The sequence below is a fragment of the Vulpes lagopus genome, chromosome 13 (genome assembly GCF_018345385.1).
Source record: "Vulpes lagopus strain Blue_001 chromosome 13, ASM1834538v1, whole genome shotgun sequence".
In the NCBI taxonomy this organism is placed as follows: domain Eukaryota; kingdom Metazoa; phylum Chordata; class Mammalia; order Carnivora; family Canidae; genus Vulpes; species Vulpes lagopus.
In genome coordinates, this window is record NC_054836.1 from 23,131,846 (window position 1) to 23,157,117 (window position 25,272).

The 25,272-nt window shown below is 38.9% G+C and overlaps 1 protein-coding gene and 1 long non-coding RNA gene across 4 annotated transcripts in view; one reads left to right on the top strand and one right to left on the bottom strand.

Moving 5' to 3' along the window:
* UMAD1 (UBAP1-MVB12-associated (UMA) domain containing 1) overlaps positions 1-25,263 on the top strand; it is a 233,195-nt gene extending 207,932 nt beyond the window's left edge. For 2 of the 3 annotated variants that reach the window (XM_041727967.1, XM_041727966.1), the window contains 2 exons: positions 23,370-23,584; positions 24,249-25,263. In XM_041727967.1, the coding sequence (XP_041583901.1) occupies positions 23,370-23,584; positions 24,249-24,459 (426 nt within the window). In that variant the 3' untranslated portion in view covers positions 24,460-25,263. Of the gene's footprint in view, positions 1-23,369 lie in introns of all 3 variants that reach the window. The other variant, XM_041727968.1, reaches the window with a different exon arrangement.
* The window catches only part of LOC121474841, a 103,130-nt gene continuing 93,020 nt past the window's right edge, over positions 15,163-25,272 (bottom strand). Inside the window, exon 3 of the long non-coding RNA XR_005983552.1 lies at positions 15,163-17,172. This is a non-coding gene — a long non-coding RNA (uncharacterized LOC121474841). The remainder of the gene's footprint in view (positions 17,173-25,272) is intronic.

Genomic DNA, 25,272 nt, shown 5'->3' on the forward strand with positions numbered 1-25,272 from the left:
GGAGCCTGTTTCTCCCTCTGCTTGTGTCTATGTCTCTCTCTCTCTCTCTCTGTGTCTCTCATGAATGAATAAATAAAATCTTAAAAAAAGAAAAAAGAAGTGAAGGCAGAGAAATAACAACCAACACCACAGAAATACAAAGGATTATGAGAGAATGTTATGAAAAATTATAGGCCAACAAATTAGACAACCTAGAAGAAATGGAGAAATTCCTGGAAACATACAATCTTCCAAAACTAAATCAGGAAGAAATAGAAAATCTGAACAGACTGATTATTAGTAATGAAATTGAATAGTAATGAAAAAACTCCCAACAAAAATCCAAGACCAATAGCTTCACAGGGGAATTCCACCAAATATTTAAGGAAGAGCTAATACCTATTTTTTTCAAACTATTCCAAAACACAGAAGAGGACAGAAAGCTTTCAAATTCATTTCTGTGAGGCCAGCATTACTCTAATACCAAACTAGACAAAGACACTATAAAAAAAGAAAATTACAGGCCAGTAACTCTGATGAACATAAATGTGTGAAAATCCTCAACAAAATATTAGCAAATGAAATTCAACAATAAATTAAAAGGATCATTCATTACAATCAGGTAGAATTTATTCTAGAAACGCAAGTGTGGTTCAATATTTGCAAGTCAATCATTAGGATATATCACATTACCAAGGGGAAGGATAAAAACCAGATGATCATTTCAATAGATGCAGAAAAATAATTTTTTTAAAGATTTTATTTATTCATTCATGGCAGACACACACAGAGAGAGGCAGAGACACAGGCAGAGAAAGAAACAGGCTCCATGCAGGGAGCCTGACGTGGGACTCGATCCCCGGACTCCAGGATCACACCCTGGGCGGAAGGCAGCGCTAAACCACTGAGCCACCCAGGGATCCTGCAGAAAAATAATTTGATAAAATACAACACCCACTGATGATTAACAGCTCTCAACAAAATGAGTTTATAGTAAACATACCTCAACATAAAAAAGGTTATATATGACAGACCCATAGCTAACATATTCAGTGGTGAAAACTGAGAGCTTTTCCTCTAAGATCAGGAACAGAGCAAAGGTGTCCACTCTTACCACTTTTATTTAACATAGTACTGGAAGTCCTAGCCACAGCAGTCGGAGAGGAAAAAAGAAGGCATCCGAATTGGTAAGAAAGTAGTGAAGTGTTCATTATTTGCCGATGACATGATGCCATATATAGAAAACCCTAAAGACTCCACCAAAACACTATTAGAACTGATAAGTGAATTCAGTAAAGTTGCAGGATACAAAATTAATATATAGAAATCGGTTGCATTTCTATACACTATAATGAAGCAGCAGAAAGAGAAATTAGGAAAACAAACCTATGTGCAACTGCACCAAAAAGCATAAAATACCTAGGAATAAACTTAAGCAAGGAGACTTATACTCTGAACCCTATAAGGTACTAATGAAAGAAATTGAAAATGACACACACAAGTGGAAAGGGTATACCATGGTCACAGATTAGAAGAATTATTATTGTCAAAATGTCCATACTATCTAAAGCAATTTACAGATTCAATGTAATTCCTATTAAAATACCAGTAGCATTTTTCACAGAACTAGAACAAATAATCCTAAAATTTGTATGGAACCACAAAAGACCCTGAGTAGCCAAAACAGTCTTGAGAAAGCAGAATAAAACTGGAGGTATCATAATTCCAGATTTCAAAATCTACTATAAAGCTATAGTGATCAAAACAGTATTGTACTGTATAGTACTGGCATAGCAATATACACATAGATCAATGGAACAGAATAGAGTCCAGAAATAAACCAGTGCATATATGGTCAATTAATCTATAACAAAGGAGGCAAGAATATACAAGGGGGAAAATACAGTCTCTTCAGTAAATCGTGCTGAGAAAACTAGACAGCTACATGCAAAGGAATGAAACTGGACCACTTTACACAAAAATAAACTCAAAATGGATTAAAGACTTAAATATGAGACCTGAAACCATAAAACTCCTAAAAGAAAACTTAGGTGGTAATCTCTTGGACATCTGCCTTAACATATTTATGGATAGATGTCCTCAGGCAATGGAAACAAAAGCAAAAATAAACTATTGGAACTACACCAAAATAAAAAGCTTTTCCAAAGCAAAGGAAACCATCAGCAAAACAAAAAGACAACCTAGTGAATGGGAAAAGATATTTATTTGCAAATGGCATACCTGACAAAGGATTAAGACTAAAATATGTAAAAAAAAAAAAAAAAAACTTATATATAACAACACCAAATAAAACAAGCACTCTGATTAAAAAGTGGACAGAAGAAGGGTGCCTGGGTAGCTGAGTTGGTTAAGCATCGGACTCTTGATTTAGGCTCAGGTCATGATCACAAGGTCCTGTTCTCATGGTCATGAGATCAAGCCCCGAGTCAGACTCTGTGACAGTGTGGAACCTGCTTAAGATTCTCTCTCTCTCTTAAAAAAAAAAAAAAATTCTCTCTCTCTGCCCCTCTTTCCACCCAGCATGCTCTCCCCACCCCGCAAAAAAGTGAGCAGAGAACCTGAATAGACATTATTCCACAGAAGACATACAGATAGCTCACAAAAACATGAAAAGATGTACATCATCACTAATCATCAGAGAAATGCAATTCAAAACCACAATAAGATATTGCCTGACCCTTCTTGGAATGGCTAGAATCAAAAAGACCAGAAATTACAAGTGGTGTTGAGGATGTAGAGGAAAAGGAACTCTGTGCACTTCTGGTGAAAATATAATTGGGTGCGGCCATTATTGAAAACAGTATGGAGGTTCCTCAAAAAAATTAGTAATAGAATTACAATATGATCCAGTAATTGCACTACTGGGTATTTTACCCAAATAAAGTGAAAACACTAATTTGAAAAGATAAATGCACCCCTATGTTTATCGTAGCATTATTTATAATAGCCAAGATACAGAAGCAACCTAAGTGTCCATCAGTAGGTGAATGGATAAAGAGGTGTGTGTGTGTCTGTTTGTGTGTGTGTATGAACAAACTCTTGCCATTTGCAACAACGTGGATGAACCTAAAGGGTATTATGCTAAGGAAATAAATCAGAAAACAGAAAAACAAATACCATACGATTTCCCTTATATGTGGAATCTAAACAAAACAAAACTAAACAAAAACAGACTTTCTTTTGTCTTGAATTGGTTTTCACATTAAAATGTCTTTATCACTTTGCTAAGAATTCCTTTTTTTTTTTTTTGGTTTTAGTTTTTACTTTAATTACAGTTAATATACAGTGTTATATTAGTTTCAGGTGTACATAGTGATTCAGCAAACACTTCCATACATCATCCAGTGCTTTTCATGACAAGTGCACTCCTTAACCCCCATCACCTATCTCACCCTTCTTCTCCTCTGGTAACCATCAGTTTGTTTTCTGTAGTTAAGAGTCTCTTGGTTTCTCTCTCTCCCTCCCTTTCCCTTTGCAAAAACAGACACTTATGTACAGAGAACAACACCAGTGGTTGCCAGAGGGGGTGGGGGGATGGGCAAAATAGTGATCAAGAGGTGAAAATTTCCAGTTATAAAGTAAACAATCATGGAGATGAAAAGTACAACATAGGGAATATAGTCAATAATATTGTAATAACAATGTGACAGATGGTGACTACACTTATTGTGGTGAGCACTGAGCAATGTCTAGAATTGTTGAATCAATATGTTGTACACCTGAAATTAATAAAACATTGCATGCCAATTATACTTTAATAAAAATGAAAGTTAGGCACCTATAAAAGTAGTTCATCATAGACACATAGGTTTATTTCTGGACTTTAAATTCTATTCTACTGATATATATGTCCTTATGCCAATACCATATTGTCTTATTTACTGTTGCTTTGTAGTAAGTTTTGAAATCAGAAAATATGAGCCCTCCGGTGTTGTTATTTAATGTTATTTAAGGGTTATTTTTGCAGTTCTGAGTACTTGGGAATTCTGTATGAATTTTAGGACCAGCTTGTCAATTTCTACAAAGAAATCAGCTGGGATTCTAATAGGAATTGCATTGATTCCATATGTGAATTTGAAGAATACTGCCATATGAATAATATTGTATTCTGATTCACGAACATGGGATGTTTTCCCATTAAATTTTTTTTTAAATTTCAACAATGTTTTGTAGTTTTCAGAGTATAAGTTTTAAATTTACTTCTGAATATTTTATTGTTTGATGCTACTGCAAATGAATTGTTTTCTTAATTTCATTTTGAATTATTTATTGCACATGTAGAGAAATACAACTGATTTTTGTATATTGATTTTGTATCCTTCAACCTTGCTGAACTTAATAGTTCTAATAGTACTTTAATGGATTTCTTAGATTTTTCTATATGCAAGTTCATGTCATTTACATATAGAGATAGCATCCAGGTTAGAAAGGAAGTAAAACCATCTACCTATTATTTATTTTTAAAATCTATTACTGATTAATTGCCTAATTGCTCTGGCTGGGACATCTAATAATATGTTCTAAGGAAGTAGAAATGCTTGTCTTGTTCCTAATCTTAGGGGGAATGCATTCTAGTCTTTCATTGTGAAAACGTGTTTGCTTAGATTTTCTGAAGATGTCCCTTAATCAAGTTGAGAAAGTTCCCTTCAATTCCTAGTTGTGTATTTTTATCATGAAAGTGTATTCAATTTTTTAAAATTTTTTCTGAGCCTATTGAGATGATAATATAGTTTTAATTTGTTATTCAGTTGATGTGGTATATTAAATTAATTGATTTTCCCTAAACTCATGTAAACCATGCTTGTGGACATTACAAAGCTCATGCTACCAAAAAGCATAATATTTTATATATATTGTCTGTATAGGTCTCTTTTCAAAAAACAAATTAATTTTTGGGGTTATGAGAAAGGAAAGTGAAGGAATAGCATAAATTGAGTAAATTTTTGTGCAAGTGAAAGTATTTGTTTTCCTCTTAGTGATTACCTGCTCAGAATTTTTAAATCGTTTTTAAACTTGTGATTTGCTTTACTTTTTGTACTGGTGATCCAGATATTTTTTGTATCTTTTCAAGCAATCACCATGAAATTTATATTTTGAACCACATCACTTTAAATCAATTCTTGTTTAGGTTTTAGTTCAAAGCAATTAAACAAATAGGAAGTAAGAAACATACAAATCCTTTTAAAAATTAACTGTATGCTTTGAGCTTGAAAGCACGACTTTCATTTGTGCTACTCTGGGCATAAATAGTGATGATGTACTTCCCCTTTTCTCTACATTTAAGGGTCCACCCAGAAATTTGCAACTATATTGTGTCCCGGAAATGTTCTCATTCTCTTTTCTTGCCTGTGATATAATCTCCTAACATAGTTGGTTCAAGTCGACCCAGATCATGTGTTTGAGCCTTTTAAAGGCAAAGTTATCTTCTCTCTTTCCTGAGAACAAACTGTAGCCCAGGGCCCAGCACCTAGTACCTTCTTGCCATTGCTCAGCAAGTGCCATAGACCAGGGATTGTGGGCAGTTGAATCCAGTCCATTGCTGTCACTGGACAGTGGGCCACAGAGGGCTTGTCTCAGGAAGTGTCATCACTTTGTGGTTACTTTACTTTCTTAAATTTAACTAGAATATATTTGGTTTAAGTAAAAAGGTTACTTTAAAAATATATTATTCAGACATCACAACACTGCTTTTTTTAGGGATTAAAAATCTCTAAATAGTCTATAATTTCAGGGTGTCTATGATCCACATAGAATTAGTATATCCAGCTGGATATAAAAATGACAACATTCAACGGTTTTCCCTTGTCTTTGGGGTTATTTTTCAAAAACTTGTTATCCTCCACATTACATGTGTTTGTTTTGAGAGGAAAAGAAAGCAGGATTATTGGAAAAGTATTTTATAACCCTCTCTGAAGAGAAATACTTTTGAAACAATTTGAAAAAGTCTGTAGAAACTGCATTTACAAGATATGAAGCAAAGTTTCCTTAGACGGTGTCGGGTTTGCAGGGCAGCATAGAATAGTAGCTAAGAGTGTAATTCCAGAGTTAGACTAAATATCTTGTGTTTCAGTATTCCCCATCTATTAAATGGAGAAGAAAGTGGTCTGTACATCATAAACAAAAACTTAAATGAGAGAACACAGGTAAAGAGCTTAGAGCAGTGACTGGCAAGTAAGTGCCCCTTTACCTCTTAACCCACGTCTTTGGCAATAGATGTAGATACACTGTTACAGCCTTAAGACTGACTCAAAAAAGTTGATAGAATTAGTAATACTAATATGATTTACTTATTGATATATATATATCAAAGCTCATCATCTCAATCCTTCTTTCTACTCTCACAAGCAGACCATAAATTACTTCCTTTAATGAATTCCCGTCATCAGCTCACCTACAAATAGGCATAGGAGGGGGATCCCTGGGTGGCGCAGCGGTTTGGCACCTGCCTTTGGCCCAGGGCACGATCCTGGAGACCCGGGATCGAATCCCATGTTGGGCTCCCGGTGCATGGAGCCTGCTTCTCCCTCTGCCTGTGTCTCTGCCTCTGTGTGTGTGTGTGTGTGTGACTACCATAAATAATAAATAAAAATTAAAAAAAAATAGGCATAGGAGGGGAAACAGAAGCTCTGTTGGACTTTGAGTGTAGCTTCCACACATTTAAGAACACTTGGAAATTATAGGTGTTTGTCTTTAAGCCGCTTTGGTAGTTCAGGCCATTGCAATTATTTCTAGAAGGCTAAAAGAAGATCTGTATTAGGTTCTGAAACCTGACTACCTGGAAATACCAGACCATTGAAAACTAGTGCTCAGATGACCAAGAACCACCATGTAAATGGCTGAGTTCCAGAATGTTAACTGCCGCTGCTGCTTCCTTGCATGAGGCCTTTCTGTTCCCTAGTCCAGCCATCATAAACACCACACTGACCTATGGTGAAATCACTGGTTGGCCAGAATGCTCTTCCTTCTCCTAGTCCATCTTCCATTTCTATCAGCAAGTTAATTATATCCACATTTTGACTTCTGATAACCAGTCACTCCTACCTCCAGCGAATTGCTTTTTTGTCCTACACACACATCTTTCTTAATATCTTTATACCAGGTGTTATCACTTGATCTACTTTGTTACCTTGCTATTATTTATGGGATTAAACAAAAAATATTGACTACAACTCTCCAGATTCCTAGAGATTTTTTTTTTTAAGATTTTATTTATTTATTCATGAGAGACTTAGAGGGAGAGAGAGGGAGAGAGAGGCAGAGACACAGGCAGAGCGAGAAGCAGGCTCCATGCAGGGAGCCTGATGTGGGACTCCATCCCGGGTCTCCAGGATCACACTCTGGGCTGAAAGCGGTGCTAAACCGCTGAGCCACCTGGGCTGCCCCCTAGAGATATTTCTAATAAAAATACCTGATAGTGCACCTCAGCCAGCAATCTTTAGAGTACTCCAAAATACCTTGCAGATTCTCTACCAAAGTTCAGTTCCTACAACTATATTTGCTTTCTTCAAGCACTGACAGTCAAGATAATTTTAAATTGTTTAATCTGGCTTGTTACTCAGATTTTAATATTAATAATTTCCCTACGTGTATTCATTGCAAATATATAGGATTTCATCTCTACTGTGGACTCATTGGTCTGACAAAATACATTCTGAGTTCTTAATAATTATCACAATGATTTTTAGGCCATGATTTGATAGAAGAGTGGTGCCTACCCATATATATATATACACACACACATATTTTAGACTCCAGAGTGTGCGATTTTAATGGAGAGCAGTGTAAAGTTAGGTCTTCTTCCATGATAAGAGTCCTTTTCTTATCCTTTGGAGTGTTATTCTGAGTTATAAGTTTCTTCTCAAGATACATAACTATCAGTTGATACTTTGTTTCCATAGTTATTATCTTTATTAATTTAAGTGCTATTGCCTTGAGAATTTTTACTAGTGCAGGAGATGTGGGAATTTGGGGTCTAAGTCTAGTTAGAGTTATAGTACTTTACAGCTGGATCATCTGGTCCAACTACTTCATATTTTCAGAGGAGTTATTTGAAACACAGAAAGCTTAAATGATTTTGTATAAGGTCAAACGGTTTAGGTGGAGACAGTAGTCATTGGGACTTGGATCTAGTGCTTTTTCTAAGCCTTGCAGGTTAATTTTCAACCTAAAGTCCAAGTAACAGTATATATTCTGATAATTAACTTCTTTATCCCTAAAAACTTAGGAATCCTGAAAAAGGATGTCCCTAAGAATTGGTTTTGTACTAACCAATTTTTCTGCTGTTGATCTGAAAGCATTTTTCAAACACAATTTGTATCTTCCTTTTGTTACTTTGTTGATACATTTACAATTTTTTTAATTAAAATTTTAAATAAAAAATTAAGGTATGTGAATTTTAAATCTTGCTGTAAATGTGAGCATGATTGTGGCTTCTCATTTTTAATTGATTCTTAGCATTATTCACCCTCTATTTTGTTGGATAGACTTTACCCCAAATCAGGTAATGACATCTCATACCCTTAAAATAACACACAAAGAATTACAGCATGGAGTTCCAGAGTGGATAGAAGGTCTTGGAGATTATGGTGCTGCTTCAAATAGGATTGAAATACCATCAATTATACTTGGATTTTAATCCATAAAATATTAAGTTGGCAAGGCTTGCTTTAATTATGATTTTTAAAGCTAAGCAAAGTGTGTATTATAGAAAGGTACATACAAATTTATTATACCTGAAAAAATCACAATTTAAAATATTCAGGAAACATATTTTATGTTTCCCTCACTTCAGGCTCTTGCTTACTTTTCTCCATGTACATAAATACTTTGTATTTCTATAGTCACTGAATCCTGACAGTCCTTTGAGAATTATTTCCTGATTTCCTACCTAGTTGATTGTGCTCTAGTTCAAAAATAGTGTCTTAATGTCTATTAACAGATGAATGGATAAACAAAATATGGCATATACATACAAGAGAATATGCTCCTCAGAAAGGAATGAAAAGTCTGATACATGATACAACATACATGGTCTCCAAAAACATTATGCTAAGTGAAATAAGCCAGTCACTACAGGACAAACATTGTATGATTTCATTTATATGAGGTACCTAGGTAGGCAAACTGATAAAAAGATAATAGAGGTTACCAGGGGCTGGGGGAAGGGAGGGATGGTGAGTTATTTAATCTGGACAGAGTCTCTGCTTGGGATAATGGAAAAGTTCTAGAGCTAGACAGTGGTAGTATCTGCACAACACTCTGAATGCACTTCATGCCACTGAATTATACACTTAAAAACGGTTAGGACGATAAATTTTATATTGCATATATTTTACCACAATAAAAAAAATACTATCCTGAGTTAGTCATAAAATAAAATAATAGGACTCTCCTTTGGGCTCTGAGTATATACCACGAAGGGACCATGCATCCTGCCATTCTGAGTAGCCCCTTCACTCTCACACTGGGGTGGAGAAAACACAGCTGTATTTATTTTTCCATCTCCATCTTCTATTTTGAAATACAACCTTTTTTGCAAATGAGAGCCAAGGTCAAGTGACATAGGACTCTACTCAGCCATTTCAGTTTGCCAAACATTGTTTTTCTAGCAGAGTGTGCTGGGTTAGGTGTGGCAGTTGTGGGTAATGCTACCACTCGTATGCCCTTTGAGTGGAATTTAATTCTGTACTCCCATTTGGTATGATGCATTTCCTTTTACTTTCACCTCTCCATGAAAATAGACAGTTGTATATTCACTACTATAATATTTCCAAGTGTGTGGCCTATTCCACACATCAAATTCAAATTACAAAGAAAATGAGGTTTTTCCTATCCAATATTTTCCATTTCTTAAAAGATTTTTTTGTTTCCTGAGATTAGAAAGATGTTTATATGCAAGGTGAGGCACTACTGAATTCTGGCTATGCACACACTAAAAAGTATATATTTATGTCTGCACATAACAATAACGTAAACTGACAAAATATAAACTTTTCAGTGTAAATTAAAAACAGAACAGATTAGCTGTCTTCAAACAATGCTATCATGACATAATATCATTTTTATTGTTTATAATAACATCTAAATGTTTGTTCTTAAAAATATATATTATACTTAGGCTATAAATTTGTTAAAGGTTCATTCCATCAAAGCACATGCCAAGAAAACCTCAGCATGTAGTTACTACTTAATATTTTTAGACTGACTTTCTTTTTGTATTTCCTACTCCTATCATATGCTCTTTATTTCCAATCAATATCATATACGTTATGTCTATCTACTTATATAAAAAAGGAGTATAATAAAATGTTTCCTTACCATCTTTAAATTTTTTTTTTTTTTTTTTTATGATAGAGAGAGAGAGAGAGAGAGAGGCAGAGACACAGGCAGAGGGAGAAGCAGGCTCCATGCACCGGGAGCCCGACGTGGGATTCGATCCCGGGTCTCCAGGATCGCGCCCTGGGCCAAAGGCAGGCGCCAAACCGCTGCGCCACCCAGGGATCCCTACCATCTTTAAAAATAGTATTCCATTTCCTTTCTTATTGTCTATGCAGACGATTGAAGTGCTTTATTGTTTTACAAAATGAAAATCCTTCATTTGAGTGAAATTATTAGTGTGCTGAGATTTGCAAGATCATTTTTCATTGTTTTCCTTTGAAATTATCTGGAAAAAAATATGACCTTGCTGCATTACATTCTGAAGGAGCTGAATAGATATTTAAAATAAATAAAGCTATATAAATGGGAAGTTAAGTAGAATTTAGTGTGACTAATAAGGGATATCAAATTCTTCAGACCTGTGGTATACATAATAGGCTTAAAGAATTCACATACAGAAGCCTAAGCCATTGTGTAGCCATGGCTGTGATCAGATGCTATAGTTTGGAAGCTATTACATATTGTATCCAGCTTACTAGATTTAAGCAGATAGCAAGATGCTCAGTTGTATCGATACTTTGAACTCTCTTCCTATAGTGGCACACTTGTCCATAGATTAACTGCTAAGTCCTTAAAAGAAACAAACAAAACCCGGACAAGCTAACTTTAAATTATTTCCCATGATGACAGTCTTTACAGTGAAGGCAGAGCATGGGGTTGTAAATCAGGAGATCCAGAGTACGCATCTCTGCCAATTAGTAGTGATTTGACCTTAGATGGTCATTAAACTTGGAGCCTCAGAAGATGAGAATTGCAGCAGTAACTTCCCTATCAAATGTAACAGGTTGTGAGGCTCAAATGCAATAAAGTATGTGAAACTACTTCTAAAACTGTATAAAGCACTAAACAAATGCCATTTTCCCAAGATTCTAATTAGAACTTTTCTTATCCCACCGATTTAACTGAATTAAGGAAATTGATAAAATCATACCAGTGAGCTGTTTCACAGAGCATTATAGCACATGTTAAAGACCACTGGTTTGTTACAGCTTTAATTCCCAGATCATTTAACATCTGCACGACTCTGTTTTTGTTGATGTGGTCAATATGCCTCTCTTTTTTGGTGTAAATGGAGATGTGCAGGGAAATAGAAATTGATGGGATTATAATGTCCTAATAAAGGGCACTCCTAATAAGGAGTCGGCTTCCTGGGCCAATGGAGAAATAAGACCAAGGAGCCAGCAGACAGAAAACCAAAATGTCCCCCTTTTGACTAACACAGCCTAGGCTGAAGGAGACAGCTTAATGTGATAGCTGAAATGGATTTCCAGGCTCCCAATAACCTATGTCTAGACCTGTGGGGAGAGTTTAAGTCAGCATAACAGATACTCTTAACTCGGGCAGCCCCGGTGGCACAGCAGTTTAGCGCCGCCTGCAGCCTAGGGCGTGATCCTGGAGACCCTGGATCGAGTCCCACATCAGGCTCCCTGCATGGTGCCTGCTTCTCCCTCTGCCTGTGTCTCTGCCTCTCTCTCTCTCTCTCTCTCTCTCTCTCTCTCTCTGTGTGTGTGTGTGTGTGTGTGTGTGTGTCTGTGAATAAGTAAAAAATCTTAAAAAAAAAAAAAAAGATACTCTCTTAACTCTGGTAACTTGCCTCCCCTGGTCCAAGTAGAGAGAGAAGAAAGAGACTTTCTCCAGGCCTCAGGACCTTAGATGGTTTAGTGTCCCTCATCTAGAAACATGGTATGGCCATCGTCCTCCTTGGGGAGGAATAGGGGGAGTGGCAGACAGCCAAGGTGCTTAGAGAAAAATCCCTCTTTATGGAAAGCAGGAAAGTTAGAGAGAAGCTTTTCTCTTTAATAGAGGTAAACAGAATTTAAATTAGTGGAATTGACCCACCCATCCCCTCTCCTAGTCAGCTCTCATCTCTGAGGCATTCCTCCCCTTACAGTGCTTACCTAGTCCTGCCACCTGTTGCTGGTCGTGTTCTCCACACCCCTGCCACCAGGCATAGGCTCCTGGGGGAGCCCCTTCAGACTATACCAGAAAAACTAGCTCCTGAGAGAGAAGATCTGTGTAAGGCAGGTGGATGCTAGAGACTGATTGTGCCCCCACCCCAACTCAATTCATATATTGAAACCTAATCCCTTAAGTGAGGATATTAGGAGGTGGGGCCTTTGGGAGATGATTAGGTCATGAGGGTGGAGCCCTCATGGATGGGATTTGTGCCCTTGAAAAAGAGGTCCTAGAGAAAGCCCTGGTCTCTTCTGCCATGTGATGTTTTAGGGAAAAGATGGCAGTCCAGGAACCTGGAAGTAGGCCCTCACCAGACACTGAATCTGCCAGCACTTAATCTTGGACTTTCTAGCCTTCAGAACTGTGAGAAATACATTTTGGTGTTGGTAAACCATCCAGTCTATAATATTTTGTTATAGCAGCCAGAATGGACTAAGACACTTGATTAGAGGGAGTTTGGAGATGATAAGGTTAGCTTCTTCCTCTCTCTCTCGGTGAAAGGTGGGTCTATGATAATAATAATAAAAAATAGTTGCCACAGTCTCTACATTGTAGTAGAACCTCATTGAACTTCCATTGGGAGACACATTAGTGAAGTCGTTCATTTGCCAAGTGAAGAACAATCCATCTCGTTCTTTAGGAAACTAAGCTAATTTTAAGTTTGTTTGTATTTAATACCATCCATGGTTTACCATGTGGGTGATAATGCAGTGGGCAAAATCTTGTTAGGAAAAAAAACCAGATGTGGAAATCCAGCTTAACATAATAATTCCTGGCCTTTTCTGAATAAATCTGAATATAAAGTTTGTGAAGAAACTGAAATTATTTAGTCATTCAGTAAATATATATCAATCACCTGTTATGAGCCAGACATTGCTCTGATTGCCAGGGGAATAGAGATGAAGGCTACTGTCCCTGAGTTTCAATGACCCATGGTATTATGAGGGTGACAGAGCATTCCAGTCCAGTGTGATTTGTGGTGAGAGAGAGGTATGCACAAGCTGTTGTGGGAATACATGGGCAGGCACTTGGCCCAGGTTTGAGGAGTTATTTGGGGAGCTCTTTCTAAAAGAGCGCTGGTGTGCATCCTGAAGGGCAAATTGAAAGAGGCAAGATGCAGGGAGTAGGAAAGAGAAAGATGTCCCAATTTAGGCAGAAGAAACCAAATGAGCCAAAGCTCAGAGCTAAAGGGAAAGCTTGGCATGTTTGGATAATTGTAAATAGCTTGGTGTGAAGACATTAGGGAATGGTAATAAAAGAAATCTGAGGGGTAAGCAAGGCCAGATCATACCTTTTGTGCTACAATAGGGAGTTTTTTTGTCCAAAGGCACTGAGGAGCATTAAACAAGGAAGAGCATGTGAGATACTACCAGCGAGAGGGAGAGAGGAGTAAGGCCATATATAGGAGACTCTTGCAGCATTCATGATACAAGACTATAGTGGCTTGCATTAAGAGAATTGATGGTGGGATTGATGAGAAATGATGAAACTTGGGGAGACATTAAAAACCTCAAAATCAGTAGGACTCAGTCACTTACTGGATAGAGGAAGTGACAGGGAGAGAGAAGTCCAAGATAATTCAGACTTCTGTGTTTGACAATCATTGCACAAAAAATATTAGAAGAGCATTGGGTTGGAATAGAACTGGGAAGCCTTGAGAGTCAGGTTCAGAACATGTTGAGTTTAATATTCCAAAAGGAAAGATATAATAGGAATTGAACATGTGGGTCCAGAGCTCTAAATAGAAGTCTGGGTTCAAGATGTGTGTGTGTGTGTGTGTGTGTGTACACATGCATGTATCAACATTCTTGTATTACTTTGGGGGAGTGAAGGAATAGGGCAGAAGGAACCATGGATATGGATAAGCTCCTCTGGGGAAGTGTGTTGAGAGAGGAAGAATAAAGCAACAGAATGGAGAATATCCTTTCAGAATAGACAAAAAAAAAAAAAAATCAGCTAGACAGATAAAGGCAACACTAACAAGTGGCGTGGAAGCCAGAAGATTAAAAAACTCAGTCACCAGTCTGAAGTGCTACAAAGAAGTCATATATGGTTAGCACTTGAGAACGTCTTCTGAGTTTAGCACAGTGTGATTATTAGTGACCTTGGACAAAGTAGTGGCCGTACAGGGGCAGAGATAGAAGGCCGATTGCAGTGGGTGAGGAGTGAAACAGATGGCGAGTGTCAACAATCATCTCAGCCTGGCTGCGAAAGAAAGATAGTGTGGGCGTTCAGTGGGTAAGATCCAGTTGGGTATGAAAGACCTCAGGAGAACCTTCTGTGAATGATGAATTGACTTCATAAAAGATTAGCAATCAGGAGCCACCTCCTAATGGATGAAGCCGTGTCCTTCAAGAGTAGGAGCGAGATGGATGCGGGGTGCCGGGGAGGGATTTGCTTTGGGTAGGAAGAGGGCAACTTGCCTGTGGTGGCAGGAGGGAAGTATGGAGGGGTACAGACAGATGCAGAGAAGGTTTTTGGGTACAGTAAGTAGACAAGATCCTCCCCTGATGATTCCTATTTCCTCTGCAGAGTGGGATGTGAGGCACTCATCCCCATGGGCTGGCAGTGAGGAGCCAGGTGGTGATGTAGGGCTACAGGACGGGAGAGCAGGGGTGAAATGTGTACTGACAAGAATGAGGGGGAAGGCCTACAGGAAAATATGAGATTTCTGGATAGCTTCAGGTCAGAGATGATGAGCTTCTATAAACTTTTTTAAAGTTTTTCTATAATCTTCTTTTTAAAAATGTTTTTTTAAAAAAATCACTTGGATAGCCTTTTTTTATTTCACAAACCAGTATTAAACAGGATCCCATGCGGAACATACTGTTTCTTGCTGGTTCCTTTCCTGAAATGCTTCTCTTTCCTCTTTCCACTGCTCCCCCACTCTAGTTGGCTGTACAGAAGATTTTCCGGCTTCAGTGAAGCCACTTTTCCAAGAATGCGTGGAACAGATTACAGAAGCAAGTGCCAGCCTGCTGCTTACTTCCCTCTCTTCACTTGCATACATTCAGCTGGAGTTCTGAAAAGAGGAAGTCAGGAGAACTTTTTTTGTTGTTTTTGTTTTTTTGTTTTTTGTTTTTGAAGAAAGATGGAAGAAATAGGAAGCACAGGCAGGTGGAAAAACTGGGGGGGGGGGTGAGGGGAAGGGAACAAATATTGAAAAAAATATCATAAGCTGAGATGTAAATTGAAATGATGTCAGAAATCAGAAAGGGAGCAAAGAAAATATCTACTTTCTAACCTGGCCCCTTAGTTTGCTTTTTAAATATATGGCATCCTCAAACTGGGAGCCCAGGCTCTATGGGAAACATGTTTGCAGTGAATTCAGCTTTCACTCCTGCCTAATTTATCTGTATCAGTGGTCAGGTGTTCTGGGCTTTTGTTTGTTTGGCCTAACCCCCTCAATTTCAAAATCAAGTCTGGGGTGCCTAGAGTATCTCAGAAATAAGGAGAGCAGATTCAGTGCCAACCAAGTGCCACAAGTGAGGCACTGGGTTATTGTTCTGAGTACAGAGGATCTGCAGAAAAGCAACAATCAGTCTCTACCTTTGCAAAATAATTTTTCCCTAGTGAAAGGAGACTATTGCTTAGAGCTTATGCAGGTATAAGAGACCAGTCCTCCTGCTTTTGTCAGCTAGCTGGGCATTTATTAGCAACTAGCTTCTTAGAAAAATAAATAAGGAGCCTGAGTACTGCCTTAACTGTGCTTTTGCTTCTATCACCTTCTAACCTCTTGTCCCCTGATACTTCTGACTCAGATTTGCCCCCCCCAACCCACCCCCACCAAGACACTGATGTAATGCAAGCAGATACCAGCTGAAGCCAGAATAGAATGGATAGTTATCTGGGGAGATAAAGTGACAGTGTTGCCTGTTCAGGCTATTGTTCAAAGGAACATGTCTTTTATTTATAGATGTTAGAATTTAAAGGCATAGACAGCCAGAGCTTGACATTACCTCTTCTTACTGTAACTTGTTTCCCAGAAATATGCTTTAGTGTATAGCTACCTTCTTTGCATGTAAATTGAATGTGCTAGATGTGTGTTTTATACCTGGTTTCATATTCTTCTAATAGGTTCTGTTACTGTTTTGTTTAAGGTTGGTTTCTAAATTTTAATGCTTCAATATTTTGCTTTTATGGGACACTATTTTATCTCTACTTATCTGAGGCACAGGTTGTCTTAAAATGCAGGAGGGCTTTGTGGTTTTTTTTAAAGATTTTTAAAATTTATTCATTGATGAGAGACACAGAGGGAGAGAGGCAGAGACACAGGCAGAGAGAGAAGCGGGCTCCATGCAGGGAGCCCGATGTGAGACTCAATCCCGGGACTCCAGGATCACGCCCTGAGCCAAAGGGAGGTGCTCAGCTGCTGAGCCACCCAGGCGTCCCAAATGCAGGAGTTTAAAAAGATGCTAAATATAGGTGATGTTAATATTAATAAAATATTCATATTTTAGGCAGGTATGGCTAAGTAGATGAGGTCTCCAAACTGTTAGCGGGTTTGCAAAATTGGCACCCCTTAATAGATTTCATGGTGATTTGGGGGGCTTCTGTGCCAGAAAAAATGTAGTCTGTTCTTGAACCTGCATTTTCTTGCTTTCAAATACCCAGGAGTGAGGTTCACAGGATGCCACTAACCTTCTGTTGCTCCAGGGAAGTGACTTCATTTTTCTAAGCCTTTACTGAAAAGTGTTATGTGCCTTGTCTTCTTGGACTTTTTTTCTGAAGCTCTGAGAAGATTTTTCAGATTGAACCTCAAGAATCTTTACAGCCCCTCTGCAAAAAAAGAGAATACTGCCTATAAACCTTTTTGAATTATTTGAAACAAATATAATGGAATGTGAGGAATACAAGATAAACTTGGCCAGCCCATTTTTTAACAGGTTAAGTGATGAATAAGAATTATTAAACAAACACAAAAATAGCTAATTAATTCTAAACTTTGTTTGTTGTAATGATAACAATAAGGAAATTCATCTTCTCCCCAAGACAAAAAAAAATTCTGACATGGGATACTCATATTCAAGCCATGCAAGGGCAAACATTAATTTGAAAAAGAAGTATTAAAGCTAGATTATATGAAGGAACTTATGCTCAAGAACATTGTCATAGCAGCCCTTCTGTGAACAGGATTAACCACAAAAATAACAAATATGCTCTATGAACACAATATTTGAAATAATATTTTAAAATTTGGCTATTAACCATAAGGTTAATTGATTCTTTTCTTCTTGCTCCATTGTGGTTAACATACTCATTCTTCTTTTTAAAGACCCATTTTATTATGCAAATGAAAAAAATTGAAAGACTGTGTGTGTAAGAGAGAGGGCTGCATTTTGCCGGGGAACTCATGCACCTGTTTCAGCCCTCAGCCCCCACCTCTGCTTCCACTGGCTGCCAAGCTAGACTTCGTGATCAGCGTAGCGGGTGTGGGGTCCTTGAATTTTGACTCACATTTTCTTTGTGACTTACTCTTGTTTTGCCTTATAATTTCTCCCCTTCCAGCTCTCAGCATGCCAACAGCAGCTGCATCATGGCACTCACCCTGCTGCCAACAGGGCAGGCAGCCTCCTTGGAGACTGCAATGTTGCACTCGAGCCAACTGTTAAGAGATAGATGTTGGAGTAATACATACAGCACAGCTGAAATTCAGATCCTTCTAGGAGGCATTTGGTGGAACACTTTGTCAATGGCATTTTGAAGTTGATTTCATTTTTGGAAACTTTTTATTTTGGACAGTTGTCAAACATATTCAAAGGTAGAAAGAATACTGTAGCACCTTCCTGTGTACCTTCTATCTCTCCCTTTCAACAATGATCAACTTATAGAGAATCTTGTTTCACCTTCCCCAGTGTTTCCCCATGGTTTATCCCGACTACTGATAAATTCATTCCAGGGGATAAATATCTCATAAATTATAGTTGCTTTCCTGTCCTTCTCTAGTCTAAGATCTGTCACCTTAATGATTTCTGCAATCCTTTCTTCCTAATGGTAGAAGATATTAGAGTCTTTTGTCCTTCTAAATTAAGCTAAAATATGCTCTGTTGGCACCTGTCATATTTTCTAATGTGGTCCTCTACATTTTCAGGGCTTTGTTCATTCAGCTGGCCAATCTATCCACAGCATGTCTGAGGTGTGCGGGGTCTTCAAATGTAAAGCATTAAAGGTCACTGGGTTTGATTCTCAGTGTCACCACAGACTAGCTGTGTAAGCTGAGACAACTTGCTTCACCTTTGGGTCCTTCTGTGTCCTCTGTTTTTCACATGGGACTAATAATGGTACACACTTCACAAAGCTGTGGTAGGACTTACATGAGTGAGTACATTTAAATAGCTTGGATGGAGGCTAGCACAAAGGAAGTGCCCAGCATATGCCATGTGCTGCCATCCTCCTCCTCCTCATGATCATTTTTCACCCCTCACCACTCATTTTACAGACAATAGAAGAGAGGCCCAGGTGGATGAAGTATACAGCAGTTTTATCAGGAGAACTTGAACAAGGAATCACATCTCTCAATTCCTTTATTATCCAAGATTCAGTTTGCCAGAGAGTTAAACCTTAGAAGTTGGGTGTTTAGAAAGCAAGGCAGTACGGGTAATATCCCTCTTTAGTGAGGAAGGTGAGATTTCAAGAATGTGTTTAAGAAAGGAGATGATTTGGCTAATGAAAGTGGAGAACATTCTATACATAAGAAAGAGAAGAACGTTCAAGCATAGGATGCTATTAACAGATCTAGGGAACATTTGTGCATAAGATTAAAAGAAGGCAAGATGTAAGAGAGGATGGTAAGGTAAGATGATTTGAACCACCAGTGAATGTCAAAACAAAACAGGGTGCCTGGACGGCTCACTAGGTTAAGCATCCGACTTTTGATTTCAGCTCAGGTCATGATCTCAGGGTCATGAGATAGAGCCTTGAGTAGAGCCCTGCATCAGACTCTGCATTAAGTGCAGAGTCTGCTTAGGATTCTCTCTCTCTCTCAGGATGCCTGGGTGGCTCAGCAGTTGAGCATCTGCCTTCGGCTCAGGGCATTGATCTGGAGACCCGGGATTGAGTCCCACATCGGCCTCCCTGAATAGAACCTGCTTCTCCCTCTGCCTATGCTGCCTCTCTCTTTGTGTCTCTCATGAATAAATAAATAAAATCTTAAAAAAAAAAAAAAGGATTCTCTCTCTCCCACTCCCTCTGGCCCTCCCCCCACTTGTGCGCTTTCTCACACTCTCTCAATCTCTGTCCCTCAAATAAATAAAATCTTTTAAAAAAGAGAGAGAGATGGATGGATCCTGAACTTTAAAGCCAAGTGGCACTGGCCATTCCTAAAGTTTTTGTTTATTCACTCACTTTAACATGTGCTAAGCTTATTCTACTTACTTACAAATATTGTTATGTTAATCCTCATAGCAATCCTGTGAAATAGATACTATTATTGATCTCATAGTGCAGCCAAGGAAACTGAGGCACAGGGAAGTTAAATAACTTGCCCAGGGCAGTAAGCAAGAGACCTTGGATTTGCGCCCAAACAGTGTAGCTCTAGAATCTGTGCTCTAAACACTCTGTTGTGCTGCTCCAAGGTAACCAGAGCCTCAGTGCTTAGGTCATCTTGAGGAAAGCAGCGATAGATAGGTGATATCCTCTAAAGAGGCTGGAATTGTGGCATCATTGCTCACTGATACCTGTGCTCTCATCTGACCCAGGGATCCTTAGTATTTAAGTCACTCAGGTTTCAGGGGGCAGGTCTACACACGTGGACCTTTCTAATAAGCCTTGTCATAGCAGGGTGGGGTTACACTGTTCTGTTTGTAATCCTAAGAAAGTATTCTGGTGTATTGTTTTCATGTGAAGTTAAGACAACTCTTGCCGGGGATGTGTTTGGTGAATTCAAAGTCATTTACTCAACAACGATTTCTTGAGGGCCTCTGTTCTAGGCGTTGGGGATGCCTTGTGAAGAGCAGTTCCTCTCCTACAAAATCACGGATTTTTCCTCTCTAGAGCTTCTCATTAGCATATCAACTGCTGCCATTTTCTCTCAACTCAGAAACAAAAGAAGAATCAAGAGAAACCTCTCTTGATCCCTTTCCAGCTACTGGCCCATATCTATTTCCCATGTATAGCACAATGTCTACAAATGTTGTCTGTTCTCATATTTGTCTTCACTTGCCATCCTCTCATCATCTTTTCTTTTTAAAGATTTATTTTAGAGAGAGTGCATGCACAAGCAGGGTGAGGGGCAGAGGGAGAAGAAGAGAAAAGCAGAGTCCACACTGAGCACGGAGCCTGACACAGAGGAATGAACCCATGACCCTGAGATCATGACCCCAGCCAAAACAGAGTCAGATGCCCAAATGAGTGAGCTACCCAGGCGCCCCACCCCCTATCATCTTTTATTTTATTATTTTTTAAAGATTTAATTTATTTATTCATGAGACACACACACACACACACACACACACACAGAAAGAGAGAGAGGCAGAGACACAGGCAGAGGGAGAAGCAGTCTCCATGCAAGGGAACCTGATGTGGGACTCGATCCCAGGACTCCAGGACCACACCCTGGGCCAAAGGCAGGCACCAAACCACTGAGCCATCCAGGGATCCCCCCTATCATCTTTTAAACACAGCACTAAGCAGACTCTCTTCTCAAGATCCACCCCCCCCCCAACTCCAGACTCATATCAGATCCCCCTGCCTATTTACAGCTCCACTTAGATGTCTGTGAGACACTTGGAACATCCAGAACAGCTCCTCATCTTCCTGCCATACTCGCTTCCCCCTGACACTCTTTTCCCATCCCTGGAAAATGGAGACTCCATTCTTATTCCTCAAGCCACAGACTTTGGCTTCATCCTTGACTCTGCTCTTACTCTCACACCCCATGTCCATTCCATCAGGACATCCTATTGGCTTTCTTCTTGGTCTATCCACAGTCTAACCATTCTGTCTCTCCATTAGTATCACCATCTAATCCACAATCTTTTCATTCCCAGCTGGTCTTCCTGCTTCCTTCCCTGGGCACAGTATCCCCCACTGGCAATAGTCAACACAGCGACCAAAGAGATTCTTTTGACATCAGTAAGAATAGATCTCCTCTGCAACAATCTGTCCTTTGAAAATTTTCTAAAGCCCACATGCAACAACATGAATGAACCTCATACATATAATGTTAAGTGAAAGAAGCCAGAAACAAAAGAGTTCCTACTGTATTATGACTACATTTAAAATACAGGTAAAACCTCTCTGTACTGTTAGAAATCAGGATGATGACTGAGGGGCAAGGAGTTGGCTTTGAAAGCAAGCACCCCCGGGGCCTCCAGGGAGCTGGCCACTTCTCTTTCTTGATCTGGGTGCTGGTTGCTCACAGGTGTTTGGTCGGTTAAAATTTAGCAGGCTGTACCCTTATGATGGACCCTTTTCTGTGTGTATTTTCCACTTCAATAATGAGTCTTACAAAATTGCTGTTTCTTACAGAAAACCATTCTCCTCTAGACTTAGAAGGAATTTATCAGCACTTATGACTATTAGGACATGAGCTCCAACCAGGCAAAAAATCATGTCTGCTTTCATCCATTCAACAATTGGTTATGGAGTCCTGGGCAGTGGAGATACAGCAGTGAACATGGGAAGTGAAACTCCTTAAGCTTCCAAGGGGTGAGACCAGAATAAATTATATACCATATAACAAGGTGCCAAGGGCTATGGAGAGGGAGACGGAGTGCCGGAGAGGGGGAAGTGAGGGCCAGGATACAGTTTAAATAGTTGGTCAGGGGAGGCCTCCCTGAGGACATGAGAGAAGGAATCTGGTATTTCTGGGAGAAGAACCTCTGGGGCAGAGGGACTGGAGAGGAAAGGGCCAAGGCAGAAGCAGCCTGGGTGTGCAGGAGCAACAATGGGAGGTAGTGGGATGAGAAAGAAGGGAGCCAGGACAGACTAGCTGAGGATCCTGTCAGAGAGGTACGTGGAGCCAGATCAGGAAGGGCCTCGGAGGCCTCCATACAGACACAGCAATCTTATTCTGCATGAGACCCAGTTGAGGGGGTCGGGGAGTCACATTTTGCCTAACCTGGTTTGAGGTAGGTTTCAGCTGCTTGGAGCAGCAAGTCATTGGTTTCTCTTCAATTTTTTATTCATTCTCCTGTTGATGGATACTCAGGTGGTTTCCGGTTTGGGGCTTGCATAGAGTGTTGTGAACACCCTGGTGCATATCTTTTGGTAAAGTACTATGTATAAGGTATACCAGTCTTGAAGAAATTGAACAAAATATATCAGTTCCTCTTTGAAAACCTTGTGTAACATAACATGCTAGTTCCAGTGAAAGTCAGGCAATCAACCAATACTTACGGTTCGCATACTAGGTAAACACTCAAATATATATTAGGGTATATGAGGCGGAGGATACACGCGTACATACAAAATACGCAAGGTAAGGCATGCAAGGTGGAGAATACAAAGAAATGTCAAAAAGATTTGTTGCCCTCAAGTACCCGAGTCTAGTTGGGGATAAGACCTATGCATATGAAACAGCCACCAGCATGGACACAAACAGGAATTGCCAAATAATATCCTAGGCAATTTGCCCCATATTCTCTCTGAAGTGAGAAAGGTCACTTTGGACTGTGTTGATATAAGATTTCACAGGGAAGCTGGGAATTCCCTAGAGCCTGAAAGCATACATCAGATCTGTGAGCCAGACTTTGTAGACATTATCAGGCTAAGGAAATAGCAAGAATGCCAATTTGTATTTGAGAGGGCCATGGGTGGCCAGTCTGAGTAAAAGTAGGGTTTAGGATTCATTTCAAAGTCCAGTAGAGACTGAGATGGATGTATTTCTCAAATGAAATAAATAATAGCATTCTGATCTAGGACTCTTTCTGTATCCCACATTTCACAATCATTTTGCTATATTAATGCCACATTTACCATTCCTAAGCCTCCAAGTCCACAAGGTCTAAATGACTTAAATATATATGTATTTTTAGACTGGCAAAGAAACCTCATCCAGTGTGACTGGAGCAGGCCCCGAGGTGGAAAATAAGGCAGGCCAGACTTTGGAAAACAACTCGTTAATGGCCGAACTCCTGAACGACGTGCCCTTCACCTTGGCCCCACACGTGCTGGCTGTGCAGGGCACCATCAGTGACCTTCCAGACCACTTACTCTCCTATGATGTCAGCGAAAATTTATCACGGTTTTGGTACGATTTCACCCTTGAAAATTCAGTGCTCTGTGATTTGTAATCTGTCTCTTTGCACCTTAACAGCTTGAAACAAAAGTTTGCCTATTTTATTTAACCTGTTTGATGTTCTTTGCCATTTCACTGCTTAAAGGTCCTTAGAAAAGCAAGGATCATAAAGCAAACGACATTAATGTTCGTTACTCTATTTCTTAGAATATATTTGTACAAAGGTTGGACTTAAGCTCTACTTCCTTTCCCCCAGATAATAAATATAAAAATTAGGCTATCAGGGTTTTATGAAAGGAGCAGATTCCATCAGCTGGTCTATCAAAATATAACACCTCGAGTTTATCTTAGGAGAACTGTGAGAAAGAGCTGTGGCACTTTTCTTAGTTACCACAACTCCAGAATCTGTGCTTAGAATGAGAATGCTAACTCTCTTCTCTGGTTTGGAGGAAGCTTGAATTAATGTTATTCCCTTTCTTCCACAATGTTTATGAATGAATTCAGAAAAACAGTGTCATCTAGTAGCTCAATCTCTTCAATCCTGATTTAGACAGCGAGGTAGAAATTTACGTTTCCTAAAATGCAGTGGTAGTTTGCTGAGCCATGAATGCCATACCTGCTCTGGAACACCTTTTCCTTCGAGTGATACGTTTCAACTTCCTCCCACCCATGGCAGCCCTTTCCACCGTGGATGGTCCCTGGATGCCTGCCTTTGTGTTCTGCCTCACTGCTACTTCAGAGCCTGTGCCCTCACCAGCTTTCCAGAGAAGTCCCCCTGCTTCTGCCTTGGTTGGCATTTGCTCCCCTTACCACATATGTTCCCAGTTTATGAAGAGATTCACGTTTCCTTTCAACCTCTCTGCCTCCTAAAGAAAAACATCTCATGATGATACATATTATTGCTGATAACACTCTTATTTAGAAATTTGTTGGCCACCATACAGATGGAAATGTTTTACTGCTAGAAAAGCTGAAATCGACTCATTTCCAATTAGAGTGCAGGCAAAACACCCAACTATGACTTTTAGTTCTTGGCTATCCATTATTTATTCTAACTAAAGCAGTAAAGAACTGCCATTGGTCAATAAACTGTAAAGAGAAGAAGCAAACTGTGATGGAGTATTTTCCATGCCATGGAAAATTTAAATCACATTTGTTTTGATTAGGAGCAATACACTTTATTGATTCTGTGCCAAATTTTAAGTATATTTTTTACAAAGATAGAGTGCCATAGCAAAACTAGACTCTGTGCATAAAGGTACCTGAATCATTTAAGTTTTACGTGTTGTGCATGTTTGTTTAATAAATGTAGCATTGTCTTGATAAAAATGCCATATTATTTAAAAGTTAAATGAACATTTCTATTGACAAAAATGTGCTTCATTTACAAATAATGTTACCAAATGAGGGGAGTGATTACATTAAATATCTACACAGTTTTCATAAAACATCAGTCTAGGAAATGTGAACTAACATGAATGTGAACATTTTATAGTAGTTTTTGTGAAAGCATACTTTTGAATATCCACGTTAATGTACCTTGAAAGTAAATGTTAAGTACATCATCAATTTGTCTAATATATTTGTGAAATTTTCTCATTTATATTTATGTCTACCATGTTATAAATATGCTTGTATTTTCATTTGTCTAAAATAATTGTTATATTTAAATAAATGTGAATTAAAATAAATCAATATTT